The sequence below is a fragment of the Nyctereutes procyonoides genome, unplaced genomic scaffold (assembly GCF_905146905.1).
Source record: "Nyctereutes procyonoides isolate TBG_1078 unplaced genomic scaffold, NYPRO_anot_genome, whole genome shotgun sequence".
NCBI lineage: Eukaryota > Metazoa > Chordata > Mammalia > Carnivora > Canidae > Nyctereutes > Nyctereutes procyonoides.
Window position 1 is genome coordinate 31021512 of NW_026575042.1, and position 21989 is coordinate 31043500.

Genomic DNA, 21989 nt, shown 5'->3' on the forward strand with positions numbered 1-21989 from the left:
GACTCCTGACCTCCAGGCTCAGTGGCAGGCACTGGGCCATCAGCAGTTCCGGGATGAAGACCACCAGAGGTACTGGGGACAGTGGGATGGCCAGCAATGAGACAGCCTTTGCTGCCTGCCCCATGGGAATATTGGAGAAAGGCAGCTGCCTGGCATATAGCAACACATACCTCTTGGTGTGGATCTTGGGGAACAGCCTCTAGCAGTTTCCCTGAAGTTCCACCCAGTAGACTGGCTGGAATTGGGGTAAAACATTCCCTGGAGAGAGGCATGAGAACTCTGGGAACTACAGGGACTTTGGTGGCCTGGGTGCTTTGTCTTTTTTTTTTTTTTAAAGATTTTATTTATTTATTCATGATAGACATGTCCTGTAGGGAGCCTCATGCAGGACTTGATCTCAGGATTCTGGGATCATGACCTGAGCCAAAGGCAAATGCTTAACCACTGAGCCACCCAGGCATCCCTGGGTGCTTTGTCTTCACTCTCAGGTGCTCATATTTTCTCCCTTCCAGTTGTCCTTGTCTGGTTTTGGATTTGTTTTCCCTTTCCCTTTCTATACCAGCTTCCCTCCTCTGTTTCTTTTATCCTTTGAACAGGAACATTTTGGAAAAGGCAAGTCAACAGAATTCCAGCTCTTTGCCTCTCCTCATGGGAAGGACTTGCTCTTTACAGATGCTACCGATGGGTTTTTAAGAGTCCCTCCCAAGATGGACGCCAAGCTATACGTGGGATACGAATATTTTTCTGCCATTCAGCGTCTAAAGATAGGTAAGGGCCTATGAGGACAGCAGAGCAGGAAAGCCAGAGAGGCTTTCCCAGTGCCCGCAAGCCTCACCTCATGCAACCTTCACTGGCCTGTGGAGCTACCAAATGCACTGGGTTAGTGGGGGGATTTTCTGCTGAGCTGGGGGAAAGGCCTGAATTATGAGATTACAAAAGGGTTTTGAAGATCTTCAGATTACAGTCAACTTGAAGTAATGATGGTTCTTGCTCCTGTGTATTAACCAGGATTACCCCACCCAGTGTTAGGTCTATATGACAGGGAAACTAGCACATTGACAACCTAAGTGGGAATGTGGCCTCTGCCACTATTAGGAGTGGAATTAGAATTTCGGAGGGTGTTAATCCAGCTTTGCCTTCCTCTGGATCTCTGTGGTTCATTACTTCCTTCTTCTTTCCTTACTTTTGTCTTCATTTAGTCAACCAATAGTTACTGAGCATCTACAAAAGCCACTGTGTTAGCTGTGGGCATCCTGTGGTGCGCAGACATTGGATAAGGGGGAGAGCCATCAGGCCCACCCAAATGAGAGCACATGACTATCACCTGGGGAATGCTACTGGGTGGGAGAACCCATTCCTGTCAGAGAAGACTCTGAAAGGTCCTAATGTGGGCAGGTGCTCAGAAAGGTCTTCCCTCAGGAGGATATACCCAAGGAGGTGAGGTAAGGAGGGTGGGGAACTGCTCTACTTACACTGCTCATTCTCAGTACTGAGTTCTCCATTTCCCCTGGAGGATGATAGGTAGGAATGAATGGTGATATGGGCATGAGATGTGGCCACTCTGCTGCTGCAATTGAGGGCCCCAGTGGGTAGCCATTCTGTAGCCAGTGGCACTAAGCTCCCAGACTCATATTGGGACTTCTTTTGGATCCCTGGTTTTTCTCCATCTGTCCTAGGTGTGGAAGACTCCCCGAGGGTGCTGTGGTGTGCAGTGGGTCACCATGAGAGGGTCAAGTGTGATGAGTGGAGTGTCCTAAGTGGAGGTGCCTTAGAGTGCACCATAGAGGAGACCACTGAGGACTGCATCGCTGCCATCACAGTAAGGAGGGCCCCATCTCTACAGCTGGGCTTGGACACCCAGACATGTGGCCTCTCTGTCCTCTTCTCATATGTCTTCCTATTGGCCATGAGGCTAAGATGCACCTGTTGTGTGCTGCCCCCACCCTCCAAAGCCCAGCCCAACTCTACTCAATGTGCCCCTGCAGCTCAGGCTGGCCCAAGGCACAGACTCCTTAGGTGCTCAGCTCTAGAGTCCTGGGAGCTCTGAGTTTTGTCCTGCCTAGGAGCTGTGGGAAGTGGGGTGACATCCCAGGGGGTGGTCAGGGCCCCTATGGATTGTGAAAGCAAATCAACCTTTTCAGTTCTTGAATTGTAAGCATAATTTTTTTTTTCTGGTGATAAAAATATATGTTGAAAGAGAAATTAAAGATAAATAAAATCATTCACAACTTTATAACTCAGAAATTATTGCCACATACTTTCTGAGTTATGAAGTTGTATTGTTATTAACTTTCCATTTCTCTATGGGCAGATAATATTTTTGTGATTAGAAAAAATAAATTTATAAATAAGAGACTAAAAAATTGACAAACTCAGGAGACACACATTCTTCTTTAAGAAGACCTTTATTTTGATAAACTTTCCTGGGACTAACCCATACCATAAGATCTTGCAATTTATATAGTCTCTTAAATTTGTCAATGTTAAGGATTAAATGAATCTGAGTGCTCAGGATATTGCCTAGCATATAGTAAACACCTGATAAATGTTATCTGTTATTAGTATTTAAAGTCAGTACAGTAGTTCACTTTTTTTAAGTAATGAAATATTCATTTAAAATCTTTTCAATGGCTGCACAATATTCCACCAAGTATTTCTGCCTTAATTTATTTCACTGATTTCTAAATGTCTACATTTGAATTATTCCCAAATCCTTTACTATTGTAGACAATATAGAAATGAAGATTTTTGTTCTATAACCTCAACATTTCTGGGTTTATCTTTAATAGTAATAATAGCTAATATTTTGGAAATTACTTACTACATGCCAAACATGTTTATGAACTCCTAACTTGCCTTAATTCCTTGAATCCTCACAATGAGCCTATGAGCCCATCTTATGGATGAAAAAATGTGTATAGAATAGTTTTTGGGTATATGTCCTTTGGAATATATATCAGATCCAGGAGGCTATGTGGTATAGTGGTTATAAGCAGAAGCTAAGTAATTAAACTAAGTTAAAGTTAACTAAATTAAAGTTAATTAAAATTAACTAAAGTTTTAGTTTTAGTGACCATCTATTGGAGAAATTATTTAACTTCCCTCTGCTTTACTTCCCTAATGTATGAAAGGGGAAGAATTACAGGACCTACCTTATTGGGTTCTGTAGGGAATACATGAGGTAACCACTGTAAGGTGTTTAGAAGTGGCCTGGCACATAGTAAAGGCTTGGTAACTTTTTGTTTGTATAGTTGCTACTGTTTTAAGATAGATTTCTAGACGGGCAGTTCATAGGTCAAAAGCCAAGAGAGAGTATGTGTGTTTTTATTTCAGAGATCTTATCTGTCACTGTAAGTATACATTTATTGCTCTGTTTCTGGAAAATTTCATTGATTGAAATAATAAGTTAATTATTAATGAATTATTGAATTAGAGAAATTGTTTATTGAAAGTCTTTTTTGTGCCAGGGCTCTGAATATAGTGCTAATGGGATTGTGGGAACAGAATTGAACTCCATCATACAGAAAAAAACAAGTTGCATAGAAACATAGTAAATGCAAGGGCACCTGTGTGGCTCAGTTGGTTGAGCATCCAGCTCTTGGTTTTGGCTGAGGTCAGGATCTAAGGGTGGTGAGATTGAGCCATTGTGTGGAGCCCAAGCACACCTTGAGAGTCTGCTTGAGATGCTTTCCCCCTCCCTCCTCCTCAGCTCCTCCCTATTTGTACTCTCTCTCTCTCAAGTAAATAAATATATAAACAAACCAACAAATAAATAAATTTTTTAAATCTTAAAAAAAGAAACAGTAAATTCAATCCCTGAGTCTGGCCATATAGATTGCTGAGTGACAGTGGTCATAAATAAAATGTGGTGAGGGCATGTCCAATACTCAACATTGGTCTAATGAGAGGTCAGAGTTGCCAAGGAGCATGATCTGGGTTGGGCACTTGTTCGTGGGTCAACACGTCCAGTTTTTTTTTTTAAGACTTGATTTATTTATTAATGAGAGACACACAGAGAGAGGCAGAGGGAGAAGTAGGCTCCTCATAGGAACCTGATGTGGGACTCAATCCCAAGACTCCAGGATCACAACCTGAGCCAAAGGCAGGTACTCAATCACTGAGCCACCCAGGTGTCCCAACATGTCCAGTTTTCTAAACCCTGTGCTTAAGTGGCAGAAGTTTTTGGTGATCCATGATTTGATTAATCCAAAGGACATGTGACATAAAGCCAATGAAATAGAAACCTCTGAGGGTCAGTGAGACAGGAAACGGTCTCAGGGTTGTGCTACTGATTTATTTCTTAACTTCAGAAAGGAGAGGCTGATGCCATGACTTTGGATGGAGGCTTCATCTACACAGCAGGCCAGTGCCGTCTAGTGCCTGTCCTGGCAGAGAACTACAGTAAGTGGAAGGGGTGCCTCTCAGTGTTTTATTTTCTCTGGGCCATGGATGTAGAAAGAAGGGGAAATGATCTAGTTCATTGTTGAGATAATAATCAACTACTGGTGAACTGGAAAGGCTAGCAGATAGTATCCTCCTTCCCCAGAGTTAGACAGAAAGAGATCAAAAGAAATCTTTATTACTTAAAGGGTGATATTAGAGGGCATGGTACAGAACTGGCTGCAGGGCTCTCCAAATTGCCATTGAGTTAGAGTTACCCACTAGTTCAGGAGAATAGGTCTGTTGGCTTACCCCAGGCTGAAGGCAGAGGAGAACATGTATTGTCATAGAGCTTCATTGAAAAGATCTAAACCATCCCCTCCCCACTCTCTTCAGTAAAGAAAGTAGGGGCTAAGCCACATGTGCCTCGCTTGATACTTTTGCCAAATTCACTAGTCCAAAATTAACTCACCCTAGCTGCACTGGAAGGTTAAGGGTTGGAGAAGGTCATGTTCTTCAGTGGAGATCCTTTCACAAAAAAAAAATAATAAAAAAAATAAAAATAAATAAATCTGGGGAAAAGAGGATTTCACCAATTTAACTTATTAGGCAGGTGGGAGAAGGAAACCATACACTATCCTTCAAAAAAAAAAAAAACAACTCTGAAGTAAATAATGATAGCTCCGTTTTACTGATATAAAAACTACAGCTTAGAGAAGTTACATGATGTGTCCATGGTAGAATGAAGATTGTATCCAGGTTTTTCTGACTCCATGGACTGGCTTTTGCCCCTCCAACATAACAAGAATATAATGATTGCCTACCACAGTCCAGAGGGAAGAAAGATGTCAGGATGACTTGAGTCACTTAGCCAATGCAAAAGGATCTGGGTCAGGATCTTCAGTGGTCTCTGATCCTCTTCGAAGGACATCTCATTTTCTTTCTCTGACTCCCTGAGGGGTGGGGAGATACTGGGGTGGAACCTGATGTTCATATGGCAAAGGACAGGGATGAGAAGGGTTTAATAGCTGCAGAATCCTGGCTTGTTGACAACCAGTGATAAACTGCTTAGCTAATGCTTCTTATTTTACTCCTCACTCTTGAGATTTAGAAGCTCATGACTCTGGGTTGAGCAATATGACAGTTTAATGCCATGAACCCTGTTTTTCCTTTTAGTGCCCAAGGATGAGTCTACGTGTGTAAATACACCTGCACAAGGTGAGTCAGAATCAGTAACATTGGGGCTCAGAGGTACAGGCCATGGTTGGGGAGAGGGTGAGGAAAGTCTTAAAAATGAACCAAAGTTACTAGAGTTGTAAAAAAAAAAAAAAGAAAAAAAAGAAAAAAAGAAACCGGGAGAATGAGCCACTACCGCTACAGGTTATTGTTAAGGAGCAAATCTGTCACAAGCTGTGGCAATAATTACTGTTTGTGGGGTACTTTACAGTCAACAAAGGACCCCTGCTTGCACTATTCCCGTCTACTCTCCTCAGCAATCTTCTAGGATGTGGGCATCATCATCCCATGTTGTGTAGATGGGGAAAGTGAGTCCCAGGGCCACACAGCTGGGGAGTGGCTGCACCCAGGCTTGATAAGAGGTAGTGTGACTGGAAGCCCCTTGCCCTTCCCACACCACCCTATCCTTGTCACATGCTGCCTGCCTTCTCTGTACCAGGAGGCAGGAGCCCATCCCTAGCACTTCTGGGCCAAGTGGAGGCTTCATGAGAGGAGAGTCACAGATGCTCTAATGAAGAGGAGGAGGAAAATGAACTCAACCCTTTAGCTCTTAGCCAGCTGATTTTAATAACAGAGGAGTTGGTCTTGTCCTTAGAATAGACCAGGTGACAAGTTCTCCCATTTGTATCTCTACATAGCAGGGATGGTCTGTATCTGTCCCCGAAGTACTTAATTTTGGAAAACAGCAGTGTTTCTCAATCTAGTGTGGTGCTTGGACTGGCTGCATCAGCATCACCTGAGAACTTGTGAGAAATGCAAATTCTTATATCCTGGATATAAGCTCCGTCCCAAATCTACTGAGTCAGAAACTCCAAGGATGGGGCCACTGCTCTGTTTTAACAAGCCTTCCAGCTGATTCTGATGCACATGGAGGCTGAAAAACAACTGTGGTAGAGGACCCTGAGATGAAAACAAGTGCATCCTTGGCTTTGGAGTTTCTTATGAGACAGGTGGACTGGGAGAGGCGGGTGGGTTTGGACCACCACAGCACCAGCAACATCTCTGTTCCCTGCTGAGCACAGGGTCACAGAGGCCCTGCAGCCCCACACTCCACCAAGGCCTCTAGAGTGCAAAGCAGCTCCCCTGCAGCAGCTCCCCTCCATGTGCAACAGGAGTCAAGCCCTATGATATGCTGTCTCTCTCCCCCTCTGCTTTTATGGCTAACAGTCTTCAGTGACTTGTGTCTTATCCCCAACACTAAGGGCTGGTATTTCATAAGCCATGCAGTCTATCGATTATAGAATACATGAAGTCAGAAAGAACTCTGCTTCAAGAATGGTTGAAATTTCCAGGAACGCAGTAATAGGCAAATGCAGGTCAGCAAAGATGCTTAGAAGACAGTTTAGGGTGACTGGCTGTGATGGAGAAGGTTAGATTTGAGTAGAGACAGAGAGGGATCAACCCCAAACACACACACACACACACACACACACACACACAGAGGATGGTAATAATTAATGTCATTTGTACAGGAATATTACACATCCAGAAAGGCACTATTAATGCATTTGGCTGCTGGAGTGGTGTAACAGAGCACAGTTTGGCAAGCAAGGGTTTGCTGTGGCCTTAGGAGAATTTGCTGCACTGAGAGAGGGGCTCTGGTGCAGTTTGTGCCACTAGCAGCACCGCTGAAACCCAGCAATGTAACCTCCCCCCATACTATCCTAATACTGTACAGTGTGCCCATATTAGGACATCTGATCCCCCAAATAACCCCCCTTCCCGATGGGTATCATTGACACCATTTTACTGAGGAGAAATTGAGGATCCTAGATATAAGTGGCTTGTCTGAGGTTATTCAGGAAGTAACTGGCAAGGCAGGTCTTCCACCTGCAATGCAGACCTCCAATTTTTCCAGGCTTGAATATGTAGAAACCTGAACCACAATGGCAAGAAAGGGAGTGTAGTAGGGAGAGGGGTTCGGAGTGGTGGTGGAGGACCACATTATCTTCTAATTCTGAAGATTTAGGATTCTAATCTTCTTGTAAATTCAGCTTTGCTGTTTAGGCCTCACTCAATAAGCACAATTCAGTTGTAGAGTATTGGGATAAGAATATATGAAGTATCAGTGGTGTTCCCATTAGAATCAAGAATAAGAGAAGAAAGGCCCACTCCCAACAAAGACACTTGGTATCACTTTGGAAATGAATGCAGTATGATTTAAAAGATTAGAAAAATATCTTTAATATTGGAGAAAAAAGAGAGTCAATCGCCACTATTAGAAAATGATGTTATCATAAATCTAGAAAATCAGACTTAATTTTAGTTTTTAAGATTTTATTTATTTATTTGTGAGATATACACACAGAGAGAGGCAGAGACCTAGGCAGAGGGAGAAGTAGACTCCCTCTCCCAAGGACCCGGGATCACAACCTGAGCCAAAGGCAGAGCCACCCAAGTGCCCAGACTTAACTTTAAAAAAGAAGTTATTAAAGCTCTTTCTTTTGGATTTCAACAGAAGCACACTTATATGTACAAGGATTTATGTAGATTATTTGTAATATGGCAAAGTGGGTCACAACATAAATGCCCACCAGTAGAGGGATTACAAAGCATCTTGCAGTAAAGAATGTATAACGGGATTCCAATGAAAAAGTATGAAGTATGTGTGTAAATATTTCTGGATATATGTATGTAGACATGCCTGGAGAGCAGTAGTGTCAGACTGTTTGGCCCCATACCTAATAATGATAGTTATTGGGAGGGACTCAAGCTTCCCCCTCCCCTGGGAGAGTGGCAGGCAGGCACTAACTGTAGCAGCCCTAGAATACATTTTCAGAGGGTCCTGGAGCTACTCAACTTGCATTTTGCTATCTCTCTTGCAAGGTCATTACGTCGTGGCAGTGATTAAGAAATCAGATCCCTCCCTCACTTGGTACTCTCTGCAAGGCAAGAAGTCCTGCCACCCTGCAGTTGGTACTTCTGCAGGCTGGATCATCCCCATGGGTTTAATATACAACAAAACCAGGTCCTGTAAATTTGGTAAGTGTGTTCTGGGAGGCGATGTGGCCAGCCCCTTCCTTGTGCCTATGCCTGTGTAGGACAGGAATGAGTTCAATGGCACGGAAAGCCAAAGGATGGCATAAACAGGTAGTGGGGTCAAGAGTTGGGCAGCTATTACAGGTGAGCTGTCTCTCTCTTTGAGCAGGTGTTCCCCTTTCACCTAACCTCCTTCCTTCTGAGAGTGGCTTGGCCTAGAGGGCAGATATCAGGGAAATACCCTAGCCTTTACGTGTTACAACTGGCTCCGGGAACAAGTCAGTTGTAGAGCAAGAGTGGTGTGTGTGTGTGTGTGTGTGTGTGTGTGTGTGTGTGTGTGTGTTTTGTTTTCCCATAGAAACCAGACTGGCTGCTTTGTGAGGACTGAAAATCATGTACCAGCAAGTCCTTGGGTGCCTTTTCACTTGCATCCTTATCTCCCTTAGATTCTCATACTATTCATTTTAGCAGCACTTTTGCCAATACCTAAAAGGCTCCTGGTCCCCTGCTTTCCCCAGGCACCTCACAAATCTCACCTCTGCATGAACCCCATTACCCGCTCTCTTCACTCTCTGTACCTTTGCAGCTAAACATGGCTGGAGAAGTCATGGGGCAGAGTGGTTCACTCCGCTGGAAATGCCCCAGTTGCTGGCCTCAGTGGGCCTCTCAGAGTCATACCCTCACTGTGTCACCACTCCACACCCCCACACTTTCCAATAATCATCCTAATGTCCTCACTGTCCACACATTTCCAACCCACTCCCATCTACCATCCTTTCTCAGCAGATGATTCATCTTGCAGCAAGAGACAACTGAAATGGTCAGAAAGTTTCCCCGTCACCATCCCCTGGCCAAAGCTGCGGGCCTCCTCATGGCTGTACCTGCTCAGCCTCCCTCCACCTGTACTTTGGGTGTGGGCCCATCCCCTGGTCCCCTCCCGAGAGCCTCATACCTTGGGTTACTACTTCTCTCTCTAGTGTAGCCAATAATTTCTTTCAACATTAAACACATCCAGTGTTTCCCATCTTTAAAAGTCCTCCCTTGCTCAGCAGTCTCCTCCAGCTTCTGACTTGTTTCTCCTCCTCCTTTCCTGCCAGGCTTCTTAACAGTGTGGTCTGAGCCACTCCTCTCCCACTCACCCCTCCACTCCTGTCCTCTGGCTTCTCTGTGTCCTTCCATAGAAGGACTTTGGTCAAGGCTACCGGTAACCTCCATGTTGCTGAATTGGAAGGTCATGCTCCAGTCCATTCCTCCATGCCTTCTCTTTCTTCAGATCACCCCAAAACACTATCTTTTGGCTTTTGTGAAAACACAGTGGATTGATTTTTCTCCTGCCCCTTCAAAGTCCCCTTTCCCAGTCTGGTTAATACATGTTTCACTTCCTTAAAGCAACTTTTTCCTCCACAGGCACTCACATCCATGACTACAGCCTCATTTGTCATCTAAACAAATAATATTATATATACAAAACTAGGCATATAGCCAGCACTAGATAAATGTTTGCTATTATTACTATTATATCTATATGTTGATAACTATTGTGTCTTTATCCCTAGCACAGATCCCTGCTTTACCTTCACACCTGTGTATATTGAACTGCCTATTAATGCTATCTAGTTGGATATCTCAAAAGCAATTAAGCTCTAAATAGAATGCATAATTTCTTCTGAGCCTGCTCCAGAGCTGCCTAGCTTGGTGGAGGACCCTATGGTCCATCCATTAGCCCCAGCTAGAAACCAAGCTGTCATCCTCCATGCACCAATCAATTAGCAGTGATGAGTCCCTCCACTGTCTCCCTCCCCATGTGTGCTATTCTAGTCCAAACTGCCCTCATCTCCCCTGGACTATTACAGTAACCTGCTGCCTGCACCCCATATCTGCCCTGGATTCCATTCCATTCCATTCCATTCCATTCCATTCCATTCCATTCCATTCCATTTCATTCCATTCCATTCCATCCCATCCCATCCCATCCCATCCCATCCCATCCCATTCCATTCCCACTGGTAGACCAATCTTTACAAAGTGCAGTTCTGGAAATATCCTGCACACTACCCTTGGTCCAGCATTGCTGTAGCCCTTCAGAAGCTCCCCATTTCTCTAAGGATAAAGAACAAAACTTACACAAAGGAGCAAAAGCAGGTCTGGACCTTGCGTCCTCCCAACTCACTCTTGCATTGGGTGGCCTAGCCCAATAAACTCTTACTAACCTTTCTGTGCCTTTGCCCCCCACCCCAACGCCTCCCCTAGGCCATTACAGATGCTCCTCCCTGTCTGGAAAACTCTTGTCCCTTCATCCTTCACTTAAGTAATTTGCTTAATTACTATTGCTATTCATTCTTCATCTCTCGACTTGAGGCCTCTCTCTGATTTCCAGGCCTGTACCAGATTCCTTTACCTGTAGCTCTAGAGAACCATATTAGTCTTTCCCATTGCAAGCTGGAGTAGGGGGTGGGGGTACAGATTCACTGGTGTGGCTCCTTGAGTTATGACTGTTGCTCATGGACTTGAGTTCCAGGAGCGTGGGGCCTATGTGATGTCCTCACCACAGTGCCCTGGGGTCCAGCCAGGGCTTGGCAGCTGGGCCTCTCAGGCCCCTTCTGGATTTGGATCAAGATGGGATAACTTATAAGGGAGGGTAAGGATAGAAGAGGTCAGGAAAAATGTGGGTCAGTATCAACCAAGTGGGGCTTTTGGTTTTGTTCACTCTCTTAGGATCACATCTGTGTCTGTCCTTCCATACTTCCACCCTGTGTCACTTCTATCCCATAGACCCTTGTGCCAACTTCAGCCAGTCCCCTTTTACTCTAGTTGCAAAAGGTTCTAATTTGTAATAATATGGTACCAAACACCTGAATGTGTCTTTACAACATTCTGGTAGTTCTAGAGACAAATTCTGCAGCTTTCTTGCTAACACGGGCAAGAAGAGCTGACCTCTTGTGTTTTTCTGCACAGATGAATTCTTCAGTCAAAGCTGTGCCCCTGGATCTGATCCAAATTCAAATCTCTGTGCTCTGTGCAGTGGTGGAAGTGATCCAGCCCACACATGTGCTCCCAACAACCACGAGAGATACTATGGCTTCAGTGGAGCGTTCAGGTGAGTAGTATCCATGCAGCACCTTTCTCTTTGGCACCAATCCAGTGAACTTCTTGTCCTTTTTACCTTTTCTATCGCCCCAGAATCTGGATGCTGCATATAGGAGGAACCAGAATTAGAAACCAGAACTGCAAATTCCCACTAGCCCCAAGGACTCAAGACCAGCTCCTTTCTGGAACACTTTTCTGCAGACCAGCTGACTTAGGGCACCTGAGGAGAGGCAAGAATGATGGGTGCAGGGTCATGACCCTGGTTCTACTTTTGTTCTTTTCTTCTGTGTGATGTGAACAAGTCACAGAATCTTTTAGAGTTCCAGTTTAAATTTAGAGGAGGAGTATTGGACATGTGCTTCTTACACCTGGCTGATGAGTAAATTTTATTTTATTTTTAAAATTTATTTTTTTAAGATTTTATTTATTCATGAGAGACCCACAAAGAGGGGCAGAGACACAGGCAGAAGGAGAAGCAGGGTCCCCTGGGGACCCTGATGCAGAATTCAATCCCAGGACCCTGGGATCACGACCTGAGCCAAAGGCAACACTCAACCACTGAGCCACCCAGGAGTCCCTAATGAGTACATTTTATTTTATTTATTTATTTATTTATTTATTTATTTATTTATTTATTTATTTATTTATTTATTTTTAATATTTTTATTTATTTATTTATTTTAATTTTTTTTTAATTTATTTATGATAGTCACAGAGGGAGAGAGAGAGAGGCAGAGACACAGGCAGAGGGAGAAGCAGGCTCCATGCACCGGGAGCCCGACGTGGGATTAGATCCCGGGTCTCCAGGATCGCGCTCTGGGCCAAAGGCAGGCGCCAAACCGCTGCGCCACCCAGGGATCCCCCTAATGAGTACATTTTAAAAATAGGTATTCCTGTGCTCCTCCAGCCATTCAAGAAACCTTTATTGAGCACCTACTGTGTGACAGGTACTGGTCTAGGTAGAGGGGTAGCAGCAATAAGACACATGTAGCTCCCCTGCACTTGTCTCATGGGGAGAACAGGACAATAAACATATAAATGAGGGCCATGAGGGCCATTCACTTCCTGACAGTGCTACAGAGGAACCAAGGGGGGTGGTGTAGTAGTGACTTGGGTAGGGGAAAGTTTTGAAAATGGTGGCCAGGGAAAGCCTCAGCAAGCAGAAGGGACCATGTGACCTGAGAATTAAATATGGAGAGGGAATCAGACCTGACAAAATACAGAGGAAGAGTATCAAGAAAGAAGGAACAGCAAAGACAAAGGCATGAGGTGGGACAAATCATGCTGTGTGAGAGGCCAGAAAAGAAGGCCCTGAAGTGGGGCATGGGAGGGAGTGGATTGTGCGGGTACCGAGGCCGGAGCTGTGGCATTGGACATGTCTCAGTGCCCTATCAGCCTGACCAAGGAGATAGATTTACTTCTAAGGATGCTGAGCAGCATGGGACACTTTGAGGCAGTAAGGATGTGGTGTGGATCAGGGTTTTCTGGCTGCTGTGTGGAGAATGTGTGGGCATCTAGGAAGGACCCCTTTATTTGTTACACTGCCAGATGACTTTGTCCTGCCATCACCAAAGTTTTATCTCTTTCATAAGCCATACATAATGACATATTTCCACAGATCCCACTACATGTATGCTAAACATGAAACTTAGGCTAAAGTAGCATGTGTGTGTGTGTGGGTTGTTTCTTGGTTTTGTTTTGTTTTTTTACATCAGAAAGTGCATTGGTATTAGGGTTGATGGTCTTATAGGTACTAATATGATATCACAGAGGACCCAGAATGGTCAGAACTCTGTCCTGAAACACAACTTGCCCTCTTCCCTAAATGAGGTTGGATGCCCACAGAACCACCTTAGCTTCTGATGGCTCAGTCCCCCCACTACCTCCTGCCTGCCTTTTCACTCCCTTGGGTTTCCTGACTCCAACAGCTCTTCATTCCTACAGACTTGTGACCTACAGATCCTGTAAACTCTTCCCCATTCTGTCTCCCCTTCATGTTCTTTTCCTCTCCACACCCAGCATCCATTCCACAGCCAACCACAGTAATCATTCCCCCGTGCATAGCCTCAAATGCCTGCCCGAGATCTCCTGGCTGAAGCAGGGCATTGGTTAGGTCCAAAGTTCCACTCCTTGGTGTCTTCACTGCTGGGATGCCTGACCCAACCCCCTCCCCCCTATTAAAGCAAGGAGAACCCACCTCAAATGTGCACATGTACCTAGTCCCTTCCCCAGGCACTCTTCTAGAAGATGAGTCCATACTCTCTCCTCGCCTCAGTCCTCCAACACATCTCCCTCCATCTGTCATTCCTTTGTTTCCTATTTTACCTGAGAAAACTGGAGCAGTCCAAAGAAATGCCACAGTGTCCCACTGCCACATCTACCCCTATATGGCATCTGTGCCCACAGACACCGCCCTCCCTCCGCTTGCTTGGGTCACCTCACTCAGCCCTGTCCTGGACCTGCACCAGCCTCTCCTCCAACCCATCCAAAGACATTGCTTGGCACTTCTTCCCTCTTGTTCCTGCACCATCACATCTTCTCTACTAGGTCATTTCTACCAGCATCCACATGTGCTGCTGTTTTGTTCATCTTAAACATAAATAAATAAGTGAAATCTTTCTTTGATTTCACTTTCCTCTCCAACAACTTCCCATTTCTCTTCTTCTCTTTACAATAAAATTCCTTGGGCAGTCCAGGTGGCTCAACGGTTTAGATCAGCCCAAGGCATGATCCTGGAGACCCGGGATCAAGTCCCACGTCGGGCTTCCTGCATGGGGCCTGCCTGCTTCTCCCTCTGCCTGTGTCTCTGCCTCTCTTTCTCTCTCTCTCTCTCTCTCTCTCTCTCTCTCATGAATTAATAAATAAAATCTTAAAAAAAATAAAAAACAAAAATAAAATTCCTTGAAGGAGTTTAATATCCTCCCTCATTCCAATTTCTCTCCTTTCAGTCTCCTCAGAACCCAGTTTAAGAGTCTATTCCTCTCTCTCACCCCCAACTAGTGGAGTTGGTTTTATTATTTTTTTTAAAATTACCTACAGAATTCATTCCTTCTCATTGCTGGTGCATATTCCCACCACACACCCCCTTTGGTTCATCACCATCTGCCAGCTGCACTTCTAAATCACCAATGACCTCTGTGTTGGTAAATAAATCTAATGACCACTTCTCAGTCCTTGCAATGCTTCATCTACCAGCATTATTGGCACCATGGATCACTTCCTCTCCATGGATGCATTTTCCTCCTTGGCTTCAGGACACCACAGTCTTTGGATTCCCTCTTCCCTCTCCTGCTACTACACTCCAGTCTCTTTGCTGGTTCCACCTTACTTTCCTACCCTCAGCATGTTGGTGTGTTCCAAGGCTCTGTCCTTGAACTTCTCTCTATGCCCTCAGTGATTTTATCAACTCTCCTGCCTCAGGGCCTTTGCTCGTGGTCTTACCTCATCTGGAGTGCTCTTCCTACTCATGTCATAGCTACTTCCCTCATTTCCTTTAGGGTTTCTCAGGGAGTCTTTCCTAGCCACTATAATTTCACATACACACACATATGCCTTTGCCAATATTTCATATCCCTCTTTCTTGCTTTATATCTTTAAAGCATCTTTCACTCTTTAGAATACTATATATTTTATCTACTTGTTTAATGTCTTTTCCCTTTAATAAAATGAACAAAGTCTTCTTTGTTGAAATGCTGAGTGAAGTAAGTCAATCGGAGAAGGACAAACAGTGTATGTTCTCATTCATTTGGGAAATATGAATAATAGTGAAAGGGAGTATAAGGGAAGGGAGAAGAAATGTGTGGGAAATATCAGAAAGGGAGACAGAACATAAAGACTTCTAACTCTGGGAAATGAACTAGGGGTGGTGGAGGGGGAGGAGGGCGGGGGGTGGGGGTGAATGGGTGATGGGCACTGAGGAGGGGCACTTGACGGGATGAGCACTGGGTGTTATTCTGTATGTTGGTAAATTGAACACCAATAAAAATTAATTTATTAAAAAAAAAAAAGAAAGTGAAAAAACTGAAGGTGCTTACTCTTTATAAGGCCTGAGACTTGAGCCTCAGAAATCAGCCAAGATACTTCAAGGTAAGAGTTGCCAGATGAAATTGAGGACACCTAGTTAAATTAGAATTCCAGAATGAATGTTTAGCATAAGATAACACACTCTTCCTTCTTTGTCCTTCTCTACTTCTCCTCTTTTTCTTTCTCTTCCTCCTCCTCCTTCTCTCCCTCTTCACATCTGCCTCATTTTCTCTTTTCCTGCAGGATAGTTTTCTCTATTTCTCAGTTTACATGAAAGAAAATGTCTGTGACTAGCATTATTATTAGCTTCTCAGTTATAAAGAAGCAAACACAGACCACAATGTATTCATCCCAATTCTCAGGAAATGGGACTGTCAGCCCAGTTCCAGTGAAGGCTTCGTGTTCACACCACTCATGCAGCAAAGCTGCATTATTAAGTTTTAGCTGCCTAAACTAAACTAAAAGTTTTAGTTTTAGTTTTAGCTGTGACCAGATGGATTGGGGAGTGTGGGGGGAAGGAGTCAGTTCTCAAAGTAAGACCAAACAAGAGTCAAGAATTTTTAAATGAAATTATACAAGGGGAATTTTGTTTTCCTAGCTATAAAAATCACATTATAATACAATATAATACTGTAATACTATGATCAGTACATACTGGTTTGCATGCAAGAATGACAAATCAGTGGGAGAGAATAGACTTCAAAGACTTATTTATACATGGGTACATTATATTTGGTGTATAACAAAGGTGATATTTCAAATTGGGAAAGGATGACCTTGAGAGGTCAAATAAAATGAGTATGGTAAACTGGCCCCTGGATTTGGTGGGAGCAGATTCAACAGTCAGTCCCATAAGCTGACTGGCAGGAGTCAGTGAGGGTGGTGTGAAGCGGTGCTGATCGAAAGTGCAATGATTCATTTTAAGTGTTTGGATGAGTGGGGGGGGGGGAGGCCCATCACTAAGAGCAGTGTGGGATCAAGATAGAGATTATTGCTTTTTAAAAAAGAAAAGAAGTATGAATGCTGATAAAAAAGAGCCCAGTGAATGGAGAAAGATTCCAATTACACAAGGAAAAGAGGGTAACTATGGGAAGGTGCCTAAGAGTGTGGGTGGGGATGGGATGCAGGGTACCTGGGAAAGACACTTTTGTTGGGAGGGAGACCTCCACTCCTTCTTTGTGCCTAGAGAGCAGGAGAAGAGCACTGGAGACTTGGGCGGACAGATTTGGCAGAGGGAGGCTGAAAGAAAGCCTATGTAATGATACCTGTTTTCTCTGGGAAGCAGGAGCACCTGTCAGAGTGAGGTGCTGCTGAAAGGGTATGTGGAGAGACAGAGGCATGCAGGAATCTGGAAAACGATTTGGTCATTGCTCTATAGAATAGGGAGGGTGGCCCTCTCAAACAGTGGTTCTCACCATTAGGGCACAAAATCTCTCAGGGGGCTTCTTAAAACACAGTTTGCTGGGCCGCACCCAAGAAGTTTCTGATCTAGTAGGTCTGGGGTGGGGCCCAACAATGTGCAATTCTGACAGGTTCACAGCTGGTGCCGATGCTGCTGACCCCAGCCCATATGTGAGAATCACAGATCTAGAGAAGAGCAAGGAAAGCAGGAAGGCCTAGAAGTTAATGATCATGAAGGTCTCTGGTCTGCCTCCCTGCTGAGGTGCAGACACACCTGAGGTCATCCATATTCAGGCCTGGAATTATATGAAGAGCAAGAAGAGGAAAGAAACAGGGCAAAAGGAATTTAGGAAACTTGAATGAAAGTAATTGATCCTAGCTAAGTATAGAGAGACCTGAAGTTAGGAGAGAGAGAAAACCAGAGAGGTGTTCCTGAAAATGAATCATTAATGTCAACTGCCAACTGACTGGATGTCGTAGAACTGATTGTTAATGTATTCAACATTTCTCATAAGGAATGGACTTTAAACACAGACAAATGTTTTTCTGGGTATTAAGAAATATTAAGATATGTGTGAACACATATCTAGTGATGCATATTAACTAGTGATCATTAAGGCTGACTAGACATATGGATGTGAAAAGACTACGTCAAGATCATGTCTCCCATGCTGATTTTAATCTCTGATGTGAATTTTGATCACACCAGAGAGTCATCCTTGAACATGCCTGTTAATAGGAGAACCTTCTTTGGAGAAACCAAACAGTATTTAAAATAAGGAACCAAACAGTGGTTATCGACAATAGAAACAAAAATAAGCAGGTTTCTTTTTCTATTACAGTTCCCCTCTAATTCTCAGGGACAGCTGAGTGTTACAGTTGTGTGTGTGGATGTGGTCAGTGTGCAGTGTGCCTGGGGGCTCCGGTGGAGGGGTTGTGATCTTCTCGATGGTTCCCTCTGGGTGTCTCCACCTCCCACTCCTATTGACCCTCCCTGACCTAATCCTTGCTGTGCAGGTGTCTGGTTGAGAAGGGAGATGTTGCCTTTGTGAAGGAGACAACCGTCTTCCAGAACACTGAAGGTGTGTGCTTGTGCTGTCATTTCCTCCCTTGGAAAAAATCTGAGTTTGCCGAGAAGTCACTCCCCAGTTGGGCAACCAGGAAACTTATTAAAGCATGTCTGGTTCTCTTAATTTATTGGCATTCCTTATATATTTTGGATACAAGTTTTTGTCAGCTACATGAATTGACAATATCTTGTTTCTCTCTGAAAGGCTTGCCTTTTCATTTTCTTAATGATGTCTTAATGATGAACATTTTAATATTTAATGTGGTTCAATTTATCAGCCTTCTTTCTTTCTTTTTTTTTTTTATCAGCCTTCTTTCTAGCTAGTGCTTTGTCAGACCTGTTTAAGAAATCTTTGCCCTTTAACAGGACTGAAAAGGCATTAACCAGAGAGGCTATGAATTTATAACCATGAATTTTTCTCTTCTGTTTTATTTTTAAAGTTTTATTTCATTTTCCTGTGTCTGTGATTCTTCCAGACATCGTTAGTTAGGTCACAGCCCCCGGGGGAGGGCACCTTGACTGAAGCTGTGGCTGACTGACCTTCCTTCTCCACAGGAAAGAACCCTGAAGCATGGGCTAAAGATCTGAAGCAAGAAGACTTTGAGCTGCTGTGCCTTGATGGTACCAGGAGGCCTGTGACTGAAGCTCACAGGTGCCACCTGGCCATAGTCCCAAATCATGCTGTGGTCTCAAGGAAAGATAAGGCAGCTTCTGTTCGCAGAATGCTCTTCAATCAACAGGTATAGGCACAGAGGAGGTCCTGTCCACACATTCCCCCCAACTGAGTGCTCAGGCACCTTCAGAACTGACTGACACACCCAGCCCAGTCTCATACCCTCTCTCCCTGGGCAGTGGAACTAGATTCTTGCAGCCCTGCCTCTGATGAAAGCAAAAAGCTAGCTGGTGGCTATGTTTACTTTGCGCTTTGGGGTTATCTAGGATATTCAAGTGGACTGAAAAAGCCTCGGACACATGAGTATCTGAAGGGTCTCCCTGAGACCCACTTGCCTTTCTGAGCACACTCCTGGTACCTCATGGACTTGTTCAGTTCCTCCATGAGAGTTGTCTCTTTCTTCTTCTGTCACAGAAATAAGGGAATTGGCTCAGTGCCTTTTACACTAAGGTGAGGAGGTATATGTGGAAAAAGCAGAATGGAGGCTACTCTACCTGACTTAGGTTGGGTCCCAATGCATTGCTGAACCTGGGCAGACTGAGCACCGTTTTAGGCTTCATGAAAGTTCAAGAGCCAACATTCAGACAACTTATGACCTCTACAGGCAGCCAACAAAGGCTATGAAGTAGCAGGATGCCTAAACCAAATGATCTTAAGGAAAACCCAAAGCCTCATCTGCCTTTTGCACTCACACATCCCCTTCCTGGAAGAGCCCCAGATGAGTATATTCTGGCCACACATCCCAGTTAAAGGACTACAACCCAGGGAGAACCGGCAAAACAAAGGGCTCTTGGTCAGGTACTTCTGAAGGGATGTGTTTCCCAAAAGGGAAGCTGCCCCTGAACAAAGAAAAAGAGAGGAGGAGAAGGAAGAGATGGAAACAGTCAGGTGCCTGGGGCAGACCTAGAGAAGAGGCAAGACAGCAAGGGCTTTCTTTGGGCAGCAAGAGGAAAGGTAGCATGACCGGGAAAGTTGAAAATATCCAGCAGTGATTGGAGTAGTGTGATACACTGGCCACAAAACTTGAAGCTTTTTTTTCCATTTAGCAATTACTTCACATACATTATCTCACTATTTAGTGTTATCTCCATTTACCAATGAGTAATCTGAGGTTCACTGAGTTCAAGAAGTTTCCTAAAGTCACATGACAAGGCAAAGCTAGGGCCAGGATTTGAACCCAGAGGCCATATTTTTTGCCTTAATAGTGCTGTGTGTCCCAAGTCTCCCAGGGGCTGGAGCTGAGCAGCACAGCAGACTCAGATCTGAGCAGAAGAAGCCTCAGAAGCACAACCTCATGCTCCTTGGCACTGTGCTCACTGTCTGTATGTCTGTCTGTCTAACTCAGGAGCTCTTTGGAAGAAATGGGTTTGAATACAGGATGTTCCAGATGTTTCAATCCTCATCCAAGGACCTGCTCTTCAGTGATGACACAGCATGTTTGGCTAACCTTCAGGATGGAACAACTTATCGAAAATACTTAGGACCAGAGTATCTTAAGGCTCTTGATAACATGGGACAATGCTTACACTCTGGTGAGTAGAATAAAACACTGAGGAACAATACCATGGGAATCAAGGTAAACATGTTTGTATTAAGGACCGTCGTATGCCAAGCCCTGGGCCAGGACTGATAGGAACACATAGATGGAGAGGGCTTGCTCCTGGCCCTGCAGGAGGATGCAGACTTACCAGTGAGGCAGCTCAATTAGACAACAATATAAGAGGCTACCTGAAAAAAAAGACCTTCATTTGAAGGAGACAGAGAGTGTAATTGAGATCATTTGGAAGTTAAACTTGTTTAATTGTGCTTTTCCATTTTTTTCATAACAAAATGAAAAGGTACACATATGTGAGCCCTTCAGTGTAGGGAGAAGGTTGGGAAATGACTCCTATATATCATTCATAAAGGATCAACTTTCAAAGATTATAAGTAAAATGTATAAATAATATCAATACAAACAAAATGAAGTTAGTACAATAGTGTACCCTTTCTAGTTTTTTATATACATATATATTAGAATGGCATAATTTATATGTATGTGTGTGTGTATGTTTTAGAATAACATAGTTGCCTCAAAAAGGATTATGTTGAAGAAATAAAATTGAGCTAGGATAATCAAATTGCTGGGAGTGTGCCTAAAGTTTTGTTGAATTATATTGTGTGTTGAAGATGATGAGAGCAGGAGGAAAGGAAAATGTAGTTATTTAAGGATAGCACTGATGTTAGTTAGGGGGGAGAGGGAGAGAGAGAGAGAGAGAGAGAGAGAGAGAGAGAGAGAGGAGAGAATGAAAGGATTTTAAAGAATTATTACTGGGACTCCTGTGTGGCTCAGAGGTTGAGCGTCTGTCTTTGGCTCAGGGCGTGATCCCAGAGTTCTGGGACCGAGTCCCATATCAGGCTCCCTGTGAGGAGCCTGCTTCTCCATCTCCCTATGTCTCTGCCTTCTCTCTGTGTCTCTCATGAATAAATAAATAAAATCTTTTAAAAAAACTATTATTACCTTGCATTTACTTTCAGAAAACAGGAACAGACTTGTTGAGTAAGCACAGGAAGTACCTGAAAGTCTTTCTTATGTTTTGCTTCACAGAACTTCAGGACGCCTGTACATTCCATGTACATTAAAAACTGATCAAAGTGGGCAACCACAGAGATGCTCAGCATCCACAAATACAATGGAGACACATCCTTGTTTGTCTGCATGTGGACCTCTATTAACCTCAGTTGTTTTATAATTACATGTTATAACTGATACAAAAATTAAAATGAATAAAAATTATTGTGTTTTCTCAGAAAACTTCATTAAATGTCCTCAGATTTTTTTTAAGGGGAGAAAACTATGTCTTTATACTAGAGTTATAGATTTATGCCTCCAAATTTAGTATCTATTAAATTGTACCTTTTAAAAGAACTATATAATACTAGCTCATCTTCCCTCCCTATTCTTTATTTTACCCAAGAGTCAAATCACTTAAATAGAATTAAACAATAAATCTATCTGAAGGGAGTCTGAGTGGTGATTACAAGTGTGAAAAAAAAAAGCATCTGTGTGTGCAGTATCAAGGACTTACATAATAAAAACAAAGGATAAGGAATGAGCTTGTCTATTTAAAAATATATTTGAACATTTAAAATTCATAAAGT

At 43.7% G+C, this 21989-nt stretch overlaps 1 protein-coding gene across 2 annotated transcripts in view; it reads left to right on the forward strand.

Annotated features, from left to right (window-relative positions):
- The window catches only part of LOC129507264 (inhibitor of carbonic anhydrase-like), a 39324-nt gene extending 17556 nt beyond the window's left edge, over positions 1–21768 (forward strand). Inside the window, exons 8-17 of one of the 2 annotated variants that reach the window (XM_055321597.1) lie at positions 597–768; positions 1677–1819; positions 4311–4401; positions 5557–5598; positions 8443–8598; positions 11551–11692; positions 18124–18188; positions 18731–18915; positions 20194–20380; positions 21436–21768. In XM_055321597.1, coding sequence (XP_055177572.1) covers positions 597–768; positions 1677–1819; positions 4311–4401; positions 5557–5598; positions 8443–8598; positions 11551–11692; positions 18124–18188; positions 18731–18915; positions 20194–20380; positions 21436–21470 — 1218 coding nt within the window. In that variant the 3' untranslated portion in view covers positions 21471–21768. The remainder of the gene's footprint in view (positions 1–596; positions 769–1676; positions 1820–4310; positions 4402–5556; positions 5599–8442; positions 8599–11550; positions 11693–18123; positions 18189–18730; positions 18916–20193; positions 20381–21435) is intronic. The other variant, XM_055321598.1, reaches the window with a different exon arrangement.
- The last annotated feature ends 221 nt before the right edge of the window (positions 21769–21989 follow it).